Source organism: Fragaria vesca, linkage group LG3 (assembly GCF_000184155.1).
Source record: "Fragaria vesca subsp. vesca linkage group LG3, FraVesHawaii_1.0, whole genome shotgun sequence".
NCBI classification, from domain to species: Eukaryota; Viridiplantae; Streptophyta; class Magnoliopsida; order Rosales; family Rosaceae; genus Fragaria; species Fragaria vesca.
Window position 1 is genome coordinate 2,614,479 of NC_020493.1, and position 11,717 is coordinate 2,626,195.

The following is an 11,717-nucleotide window of genomic DNA, read 5'->3' on the forward strand; positions in this document are numbered from 1 at the left end:
GGGATCCCTTATTATGACTTATATGAGGGATTGAGCATTAGACTAACTTTTTGATCACATTTTTCAATCTTAACCATTCAGTTTTTAGGTCCTAATATGTAGATCACTTCTGCAAAATTTCATCCAAATTGATGATCGTTAAGGTGCTCAAAACTGCAATTTTCATGAACGGTTCAGGATTGGCAGATTTGAACCGTCCATTGATTTAAGCCAGTTCGAAGCTTTAAAGATCACCAATTTGGCTGAAAATTTCTAGAAATGATCTACTCATATATACCTAGAGGTTGAATGGTAGAGATATTGATATGTGATCAAAAAGTTGGGCTAATGCTCAATTCCTCATATAAGACATGATAAGAGATCCCTTAGTGGAAGGGCCCTGTATATATATACACACTATTCATTATGAATAGACTTCATATCTTCCCCCTGAAACATAAGTAACTGCTTAAAAGCCTTAAACCATATAGGAACTAGCTAGAAAGAGCAGTTACCAAACAAAAATCTCCATGATTACATTCTATATTGATGTGCTACATTTAGCTACAATATATTAAATGGCCACACCAATGATCTTGTGCTTGATTAATATGGACTGACACTTCGGACAGTTAAGATCCCACTTCATGTTATTGTTTAACGAAATCAACTACAATGAGAATTTTCCTTGGGCATCATGTCTATTCAACCACGTTGGCTGCATTTCTCATTTCTGATTGGAAAATGGTGATGGCTGCGTGTTCCAATTGAAGCTTCCTAGGATGAAATAATATAAACTTTTATGCTATTGGACTACATGCATGTACTTCCTAACCAGGAAGAAATTTTTGATCGACTACGTTTCTCTATTTTTGTAAATAAAACAAATGAAAAACAAGAGTTAGAGCAATATGGTTAAAGTTAAACACTTAATTTAGACAATCATATATAACTATCAATAAGCTGTGATTTGATTCGAGAGTAATAATTTACATAAATGGTTTATTCTATATATAGTGCGTTTTAGTGTTTCACACTCTTTTTTTTATAAAAAAAAAAAATTATTAATAACTCACACACCTTACTATATGAGGTTTGAACCTATGACCTCAAAATTATCAGTTAAACAACTTAACCAACCAAGTCACGGCTGTTTCACACTTCCATTGCTCTCTCTATTTTTATTTTGATTCACTCTCCAAACTAAACGGTGGAGGATTGAGGAGCCGCCGTCGTACTAGCTCTACACGTCTACAAAACCTTTTTTTTTTTTTCCCGATAAGGGTTGGCCGATACATATCATCCAAAACTCGGCTACTGGTGATATGGTGTATTGTACTCTTACTACTAAAAGCAAGAAACTCGAGCAGACTTGATATGGTTGAAGAAAGCGGTGGTTGTCGACTTCATCACCGGAAGCACGTGCTTGAATATGAAAGCAGAGGAAAATACAAAGAGAAACCCATATACCGCGCGCAGTTGAAATATAAATTAAACGTGCTCAATTATTAGCTTTTCCACTCTCTTCCGCCGCTATTTTTAGTTCTGCGTGTTTGAATTATACAGCATGCTAATAGTGTTTCTGTGTGTGCGCTTCGTGTTTATACAAATTTCCAGACCACATTCGTATACTTATATAGATCCAATCCCATTTTTAGTTTCTACAATTCTGCTCATCGATCATTATATTACTTCGTCTTTTGGTTTCTCGTTTCTGCAGGAAACCCTATATTTATTTCTAGCACTGCATTTTTTGGGTTACATTCAGATATCAACATGAGGAGAAGTTGCAACCTGGAACTGGAACTTCGACTTTCTTCTTCTGATGAATGTTCTAGCTCCCTTGAGTCCCTTCATCACCAATCATGTCAAGACCTGCAACAGCAGCAGCTAACCATTTTCTACAATGGAGTAATGTGCACTTGTGATGTCACTGAGCTTCAGGTACTTAATATATGCATTTGATTGTGATCATTATTGTAGCTAACAATTCATATTCTGTGTCTATGTTATGAACTCTTATTAACTTTCATTTCTTTCTTTCTTGGTACTGCAGGCTAGAGCCATTCTTTGTGTTGCAAACTATGAACTAGGGAAAATAGTGGTAAAGACTAGTACTACTTCAAGTTCGATTCCGAGTGGGTCGTACGAGTTATCTTCACCAAGCGCGCACTACTCTCCACCATGCACAAGCTGTGTTGCAGCAGGTGGTCTATCTATAAAGAAATCACTGCGAGAGTTTCTCCAAAAGAGAAAACATCGGAGCCAAGCAACACATCGATCCCTACCATTGAATTGCAAAATTTAGTTAACTACAGTAAGATATTAAGATCTACAACTGAAATATAGATACACGGTCGTTTCTAACATATAAAGAGGTGAGATTGTGTCGTGTACTTACATGTCGTATGTACAAAAATTTCTGTCAAAATCTTCATCTTTATAAATTTAGTCATTGTTTTTTTTGTTTTTTTTTATCATAGATCATGACGACCAAAATATTAAAGCATGAATAGTCCGAGAACCATACAAATGTATAACAAAGCTAAATCAAACTACATCTAAGAATCGAAAGACAACCTCAAAACTACATAAAAAACTGTGGATATGACAACTAAAAAGCATATAACATTCTACACTCTAGCAACAACTCAACTTTCAATCAAATCAGGCTTAAGACATACCTTTCATCAAATTGAAAAGAAAGAGAGGAATTGCTAGAGTTTAAAAGGGATCTTTACCCTAACAGATGCCCAATCCAAATCAGGTCTACCAACTGAGGAAAGAGGACTAATGGGCCAAGGGGAAGCCCAACCCACGTGCAACCTCCTTCCACCGTAGCAGACCTAACTGCATCAGTTCCCGCGTTAGGGTTGTAGGGTCGCCGTCATCGCTACTTAGTCCGGTGGCCTTCCCCGTCGGAAGGCCATGGCTACTAGCCGCTGGTAACTCTTCTAGATAGCAGCCAAACACAATCAATCCAACCACAACCTTCTTGCCTTCAAGGCTATGCAATCTGGTGCCGCTGTCGAAGCTCGCAGCGCGTATCGACCTAATTCGGCAAGAACCTGCACCGACAACGAGTACAACCACTGACGTTGAAACCAAACTCCACCGACGAGTCTGATCCCAAACAAGCCCATGAACCACCACCGAGTCTTGACAGTATCAAAAACGACGTCGTCTACCAGCAACAAGGTTTCCCCGCCGCCCTATAGCCAAATCAGGTTCTGATATGCCCTATCTGTTTTTCAATAAAGAATCAACGCCAGAGACGTCCTGATGCAGTCGGGATCCCCGTCGGGTGGCCGCCGCCGTACTCACGAAACCTAGGGTTTCGGAATATTACTCCGGGAAAAGTGGAGCTTTTCTATAAAGGGTTTAGGGTTTAGGCTTATAAATTTATAGTCATTCAACTTTGTGGTTATTAGATTTAGTCAAACATTAAATTTACCATCAGACAAATAAAAAATCAAGAATTTCTACCAAAATTTTTATCAGTATATGTTTATAGTCATTTGACCTTTTGGTTATTATTTAGTCCAACATTAAATTTTGCATCAAACAAAAATGGAAAATAAATGACTTATTTATTATTTGACTATCATTCATTTTATTATTTGATCTTTAGTTATCTACAGAATCCCACCCACAAATACGTGGCTCAATCTGGGGAGAGATATCAGATATCTCCATGCCATGCCAGAATCTTTTCATTTAAACTCGAATTAATATGATCAAGTCAAAAAAATTTGTGCATGGATATCCATGTAATTAATAATAATAATAATAATATATTTTTCATTAGTTCAATCTCTGCGGGTATACTTGTATAAATTTGACGCTCCCCCACCATAGATCAAAACACAAAAGGTAGCCACACTCACAGAGTTCATTGTATTCTAGAGTTCCAGTTCCCTCAAAGCTTCTACCATGGCAAATTTCTTGTTGTTTTCCCTTACCCTCACCCTAACCCTAGGCCTCCTCACTCCCTTGGTCTTCTCCAACCCTGAAGTAGACATTCTGACCAAGTTCAGGCAAGGCTTGATCGATCCAGACAACGCTCTTCAATCGTGGGATTCAAGCCTTGTCGATCCCTGCACTTGGTTTCACATCACATGCAATGCAGATAATAAAGTTATCCGAATGGATTTGGCTAACTACAACCTCGCCGGCAAACTGGTACCTGAACTCGGAGACCTCTCGCAGCTTCAGTTTCTAGAACTGGACCGAAACAAATTTGAAGGAACTATTCCGACCGAGCTTGGTAAGCTGACGAATCTCATATCCTTTGACTTGTATGAGAACAACTTCTCAGGGGGATTACCTTCTGCATTGGAGAATTTGAAACAACTGAGGTTTGTACGTGTGAATGACAACAAGCTATTATCTGGGTTAGTTCCTAAGGGTCTTCTTGGTGTTGCAGTCCTCGATATAACAAACACAGGTTTAACAAAACCTCCGGCCAGTAGGAAATTGTTGCAATCGGGTTGAAAGTCGTAGAGTAAATTAGGAGAATATGGACTATGTATTTTTAATATCGTTTAAATTTAGATAAATAAATTATTATTGGAAAATGGAAACTAACAGCAATGCCAACAAAAATTTCATGCTCAATATAAGGATGTTACTAATGAGTGTGCTTCATTTTCTGGTATCATGTAGGCTTCCTAGCTTTGAGGTTGCTATTACAATTGGTAAAAACGATTTCAAACGGTGTGAAGCGTCTAGCTTCAATAGTACAAATACTTTGCGAATTATACCATTCATGACAAAATTGCTTGAGTAGGAAGCAGAAACTAAACAACTCGAAGAGAATGTGAGGATGAGATCTTGTATATGTCTAGCATGAGATGTCTTAATTTCTTGAACCAAATTTGGTACAAAGATGAAAACAGCTAGTAACATGATGGACTTGTTTCATAGTTCCACTCGATCAAAACTTCCAAAAGGATAAAACTTTCTGGTCCTTCTTGTCCTTTTCAAGTCCCTCATATAATCAATCACAATGGAGTTCAAACATGAAGAAAAAAAAAGAAAAAAAAAAAGAAGAACAAGCTGATATATAAGAATGTCATATTCAAAAGCAACAAGAAGGCTTAATCCTGCATCACATTGGCTAAGATTATAAATGCAGAAATAAATTTAGAAACATCCATATTAGTAATCTACTGTTAAATCACTAAGCAAAACTAACCCTTCCTTTTACAAAATGAAAGCCCACTAATCTTTTGCTTTCCTGACCAGAGAATAAGCTCATCATTCAAACCCAGTAACCTAACATTCAGCCAAAAGCAGAGAGAACTAGCTAGCTAGCTTTAGGGTTTAATGGGGTTGTTTTTATGATGAAGGGGGTCAGGTCCAGATGGAACTAGCCTGTCTGAGTTATCCACAGTGCTGAGAACCTTAGCTCCATTCCCAAATGCTCTATCAGCCTCCTTGATTTGAATCCCCTGTTAAGAAAAGTGAGACATTTTAAGGAAATAGCAGATACTCAATTCAATCATGGACTTATAAATGGACAAAAGACTACAAATGGGTAAATCTATATCTCTACAAGAAGATGTGAAAAATGGGTCCTTCAAAACTCAAAAAGATGAGAACTTTTAGACTAGTTTAAGCTTACACATCTATATACCTCTGTTTTCTGCAATGTCTACATTTCGAAAATGACAGAAGCCCACTTTTGAACTTGTTAAGGGAAAAACTATAGAAATCATACGAAAGGGTATTGTAATCTCTGCAAGAACATGTAAACTTCTAATGGGTTCTCTACAAATCCAAAAGATGTAAACTTTGAGAGCCATTTAAGCTTATATGTCTAAAGGCCTCTGTTTTCTTCAATGTTTGCTTGTAAAAGTGAAAAAAAATTGCAGAAAACACACAAATAGGTAGTGTAAATCTCCACAACAAGATGAAAAAAGGGTCTTTTAAAATGTGAAAAAGAAAGACAACTTTGGGAGCAGTTTGAGTTTCTTTACCTGTGTTTCTCTGTTTTCTGAGATTGTTGATCCTACTTGGAGACCTGAAATGGGGGATGGCCAGAAACCATCAGATACACTCGTAGCTCTTAGAAAGAGAAACAGATAGAGATATATATACATACAGAGAGAGGAGCTAAGCTTACACTTGCGAGAAGATTCGACAAATGAGATTGAAGCCCCCATTAGAACAAGAACCAAGATTGGAACCCAGTTAAGAGCAAGCTTGCTATGCCCCATTTTGATTTTGTTGATCCCAAAAAAAAGTGAAAGCCTCTCTAGCTCACAAGTGACACAGACACAAATAATAAAGGATATAAGAGCCAATGGGGATGGAAACACCAAACTCACCCCCCATATAGGTGCCAGAGAGAGAAGTTAACGAGGACAGAGTTGTCTTTTGAAGAACTGGTCAGTTTTGGAGGTGATGTGAGAGCTCCAGGTGTCGAGCAAGACATCCTACTGCCACGTAAAGACAGGAGAGTGACAACTGGCGAGTTGGAATTGGAGGAGAGGAGGGGAATATGGACAGGTCTGAGAGTCTGCAAGAGTGCAGAAGTTGATGCTTTGCTGGGGCTTTGTCTCTGAAGACAACGTAGTGGGAAGCATGGCCACTTTGTCACCAATGGTTGCAGAATCCTCGTCTTTGAAAGTGGATTACTACTTTACTTGAATAACCTTGTGACACTGAACTAATTATGATGCAAACAGAAATATTGCTTCTTTTGAAGAGCGTTGTTTGAGAATGAGGATGTCAAGAACGAACAAGCCATCAAGAAAAACCGGCCAAAATGAGGTGGGGATAGCGGCAAAAACGAGCCGGCGATCACGGCCAAATTGGACCGACCGTTCCAAGCTTGCTCTGAAATGGGCAACATCTAGGCTTCCTTTTGAGGTTGCTATTACAATTGGTAAAAATGATTTCAAACAAAGTTAAAAGTACTTTGCGAGTTGTACAGAGCAAATTTGCTTGCAGAGGAACATTTCTAACATCACTGTATTTGAGTAGGAAGCAGAAACAAAACAACCCGAAGAGAATGTAAGGACGAGATCTTGTCTAGTATGAGATGTCTTATTTTAGTTTCCTCCAAGCTAGCTAGCTGGATAGCAGCAAGAATTTGATGTGAAAGAGATCAGAGATCAATGAAACACGTTTGATATGTCACGAGTGTTTATAGTTTCAAAGCTTTGTGGTCAGTGCAAAACAAGAATGCGAGAAGGAGATCAATATAAATATAATTGGTACCACTGATCCCCATTATAAGTTTCAATGTAGCAGATGAATGACATTTATTAATTGGTACCACTGATCCCCATTATAAGATTTAATGTTTCCAATATTTTTCCTGAGCAATGACACGAAAGCTTAAGAGTCAAGAACAAGAATTTAGCTGTTCATCACATGAGGCTCAAGAATGATGGCGATCATCTTATAATCTGGGTGCAATACGGGGACGATCCCATTCCGTTACAATATGGTCTCGGGTGATTTCCTTGAGGGAGCGGCAACCGCTCAGTGCCATAGTCAGTTCAAACTCGTCTCGCAGCATTTGAAGGACTTTCCTGACACCAGTCTCCCCTGCAGCAGCTAATGAGAACAGTACTGGCCTTCCAATCTAAAATTAGAAAATGATCAGAGCGTAAGTGTGTAAGATCTCTAATAAGCAGAAAAACTATGATGGTCTCACACTAGTATCAGGTTAGTTCTGAGGTTTTATAATAGATCACAGAACATGTTTAAAAGTTCCACACTTGCAGTGTCAAACTTCAGATAGGTAAGTATCGATTTTACTCACAAATACACCCGATGCTCCAAGAGCCAAAGCTTTGAAAACATCTGTTCCTCGTCTTACTCCACCATCCAAGAAGACCGGAATTATCCCTCGTGTAGCTTTGACGACCTGTAACAAGCAATATCAACAAAATTATAATATCAGAATGTTCACAAACGATGATCCTACAAAAGAAATGAAGTCCCCAACACCATTTTATAAGCCAGTCGACAATTTAACACTAGTGAGAATAGATCAGAAATCAATGAAAGCGGAAATTTCAAGGAAGCAAATGCCACCTCTTCCAAAGCCATAATAGTTGCAGGGACATAATCAAGCTGGCGAGCTCCATGGTTCGAGACAATTATTCCTGCAGCGCCATGTTGTACAGCTAGTTGTGCTGCATTGTTAAAACATATCATGAGCTTTTCGTAATGAACCAAGCAGTTGGGACTGGGGACATTATGGAACAACAGAAGCTTTTACATACCATCCTCAGCTGTGATCACACCCTTTACAAGAATCGGTAAATGGGTGATTGTCTGAAGCCATTTCACGTCCTGTGTATGCCACGAACAGAATCTTTTATACTAGTTCCTTCAAAATTCTAGAAAAAAAAATGAAAGAAATTATGTGTTGAAGCAACTCTTTTACCTTCCAGCTGAGAGACTGGTCAACTTGTCCAGCAACATATGATGCTAGTCCAGAATCATTGGTCTACAATTTCATCACCAGAATAGTCAGTATGCACGTCCATCACCTTATGATGCTATTAAAATGATGTTGGAATCTCATATGGGATCATCCCACCTTATCCATCTTCCCTAGATCAATGTCCTCAAAGTTCTTCAATGACAAATTTGGTGGCAAAGTAAATCTGTTCAAGAACCATAAAATGTTTTAGAATGCCATTACAGAATAATGAGCTCGATCATAATGAGATTTGATTGTGCTACCAGCCAGCTGATCTCAAATCCCATATATATATTATTGAACAAATTTACACACTTACCTGTTCTTGATATCAGCCTCCCTGCGTCCAAGCCGTGGAGTGTCCACAGTAAGGGCTATTGCCTTGAAACCAGCTTTCTCAGCTTTTTTGACAAGCTGTGCAACCACGTTCCTGTCTTTGTACACCTGAAAATAAACAAATGCATTATGCCTAATAACACAAGACTCACACTGAATGAGAATACCTCTTTCAGGCCTTATAAGCTCCAACAAGGAAAACACGACTGATGAAATTGAACTCACATAGAGTTGGAAAAAACGAATGCCAGGTCCTGTTGATGCAACCTCTTCAACACTGGAAGTAGCCCAGGAGGACAGTGTCTGTATCAATTAATATAAATAACATATGTAAGATCAATGAGGCAGAATTCTATATACAACTTCACTAAAATCTACAGAAAGATGCTGAGGAGCGTAACCATAATAGTGTCAGCTGCAGATGCCGCTCTTGCTGTTGCAAACTCTCCTGGATGAGAAGTATAAAGTTAAATTTAGCCGTACATCACTGATTCAAAGACGAAACTTGACAAAATCAACTTTAAGCTTAGTTTTGGACTTGCTGATAATCACTTCAATTGTATTTGAGTGGAGGTACTTTTGTGCAACCAATCTATCCTAAATAACATGTCATAAGAAATATAAGAAACTAAAAACTGGCGTTATCAAAGGGGATTATACCTTCAGGGTGAGCCATCTTCTGCATGGCTGTAGGAGCTATCATGATGGGCATTGAAATATTGAATCCCAGAACTGTTGTTCTCAAGTCTATCTTGCTTACATCAATAAGAATACGGGGTCTAAACCTGTCTCATTGTAAAGAAAAGTTAAAACTTGAAACCATATGATTCTTCAGCAAAGAGTGTCATCTATAATTTCTATTTTGATCAGTAAAATCAGACCCAAACGACCAAGAAAAAAGATAATGTCCAACAGCAAGAGAAGAGCTTACAAAATCCTCGAGAAAGCACGTTCGTTCTCCTTGAGAGTCCACTGGTCCTCTGCACCAGATGCATAGTAGTCATACACCATCTTTGGCAATTTCTCCTTTGCAATCTTCTGGAACTCAGAAACATTGGTTATCATCTCCATCACTCCAACTGTATGTGTACTTTTACCTCAGAATGAATGTTCTGCAACAAAGTGAAATTCAATTAGCAAACAAAACAGGTGGCATAGTATATCCTGAATAATCCTGATCAAGACTTTCATGGATCATGTACCAAAAGTTCAATCTTTAATTCAAAAGCATGATCCCTAAACTGTAAATTGCATCTTCATTTATAAAAGCAAACACTATATACATGGGATTGAAAATTCCAACCACTATGACACTGAGCCGATCATCAGGATACAATCAAACACAAAATAAAACACTATTTCTTTAGTAAAACCAGATGAACAAGAGTACCATGTATGACGATGATCAAAAGAAACCCATGTCGAAATTCGTTCACACATACTAAACAAACATCAAACAAGATGGAGCTGCATGAATTGGGAAGCAAAGAACAAACCTTTTGGCTCTGTCTCTCACTCCCACTACTGAAACAGAGAGGAGCTCCAGAAAACGATGCTTAAACAGAGAAAAAGATAAGAGAATGAAGCTCTCAATCCTTTGTCCTAGAATGACACAAACAAACAAACAAAGTCGGTGAAAGGTGTCTATGTAAAAGAATGAAGGGCAAAGACAAACCCGAGTTGGTAACGAACGTGACGTACTGACGTGAGCGGATTGGATTGGTTTTTCAAGGTGCTCACTTGCAAATTGCAAGTTTGCAACCATTCTGTTTACATAAAAATCAACGTGAGGCTCTTACATACTGCTCCCATGCTCATTTGTGTGCGAGGTATTCTACCGCAGCAGTGTTCACTTAGTCAAATAAAATTTGTTTTGTCATTCTTTCTATGTTAGATCTACAATTTAAAGATGACTGATTATAAATTTCTTAGTTGATTACAAATCAGGTGAACATCACCGTATTCCACATATAAAAACAAATTTTAGGTTATAAATGCTAGTCAAAATTAACAATTGTACCTGCAAAAGATTTGTTTTTTATATCAATACTAGGAGTCCTACCTAAGAATTTCTCCAAATACAGGTTCTTGGAGATGATATTATCTTAGATTATGTGGCTAGAGGTGACTTGGGAGAATTTGGATTACAGTTGTTCAAATCCTAATGAGAATATCCCACCTCACCAAATATTATTCACAGTTGGGATGCAGATCATGATTTCATGGCAGGCAATTCAAAGACAAAATATTATTCACAGTTGGGATGCATATCAGAATTGGGGAAGGGCTGGATCGTTTTAAGAACATCTTTGTTATCTTGTCATCTTTGTTATGTGATAATTTTACCACAGAATACCAAAAAAAAAAAAAAAAAAAAAAAAATCATGTTCTACTTTTCTATATCCTTTTTCGAAAATATTTTCTTTTTCTTCCCTGTGACTTGTGATTTATCTTAGGTTTGGCATAGATGTCAAGTTGGAAATTAGACCCAACCATTCACCCGTGACAACAATTTATAAGTAACAAGGACTGTTACCTAGTTGATAGTATTTTTATACCCAAAGCAGAGCCAATTTGAGTATTGTACTGGCTATTGTAAAGAGCAAATGGTTTAACAGGAAAATTATTCAGCGCACCCGTGTACATATGCACCCGGAATCTCCACCGTCCAAATTGACGCGTGGATCAATTTTTTATTAAGGCCGTTAGTTGGCGTTTGAAGGACGTTTAGTAGGCGAGTGAGGGGAGAAAAGGGAAGAGAAAGGGTCTGCAACTCTGCATCAATCATCAATATTGTACCCTGCTTTGATTCCAGAAGATGCTTAAGAGTTTTCCACTATTGGAGCCACCATTGTACCCTGCTTTGGTTCGTCCAGTTTCTAGGCGGAGCAGAGGACGCCGTTGAGGTCTTCAGCTATGTCCGGCGGTTGAGACTTGAGGTGAGGCCATCTGAGAT

At 38.2% G+C, this 11,717-nt stretch overlaps 2 protein-coding genes across 2 annotated transcripts in view; one reads left to right on the forward strand and one right to left on the reverse strand.

The window, feature by feature from the left end:
- Positions 1–11,717, forward strand: part of LOC101310880 — a 1,534,871-nt gene that overhangs the window by 401,510 nt on the left and 1,121,644 nt on the right. Inside the window, exon 11 of the mRNA XM_004295332.1 lies at positions 7,705–7,717. Within this exon, the coding sequence (XP_004295380.1) occupies positions 7,705–7,717 (13 nt within the window). The remainder of the gene's footprint in view (positions 1–7,704; positions 7,718–11,717) is intronic.
- On the reverse strand, positions 7,757–10,375 carry LOC101295602 (peroxisomal (S)-2-hydroxy-acid oxidase GLO5-like). Its single transcript, XM_004293497.1, has 9 exons — positions 10,258–10,375; positions 9,693–9,873; positions 9,422–9,546; positions 9,163–9,209; positions 8,745–9,064; positions 8,543–8,609; positions 8,387–8,449; positions 8,223–8,292; positions 7,757–8,132 (listed from the first exon to the last, which is right to left on the reverse strand). The coding sequence occupies exons 2-9, from the start codon at positions 9,830–9,832 to the stop codon at positions 7,918–7,920; spliced, it is 1,047 nt and encodes a 348-aa protein (XP_004293545.1). The 5' UTR covers positions 9,833–9,873; positions 10,258–10,375; the 3' UTR covers positions 7,757–7,917.

Bases quoted from the DNA above. Each gene is read 5' to 3' on its own strand.
- LOC101295602 (XM_004293497.1), bottom strand. From the start codon at position 9,832: ATGGAGATGATAACCAATGTTTCTGAGTTCCAGAAGATTGCAAAGGAG. The intron at 9,547-9,692 runs GTAAGCTCTTCT...ACAATGAGACAG, and splicing joins CGTGCTTTCTCGAGGATTTT to GTTTAGACCCCGTATTCTTA. The intron at 9,065-9,162 runs GTTACGCTCCTC...TAATTGATACAG, and splicing joins CTGCAGCTGACACTATTATG to ACACTGTCCTCCTGGGCTAC.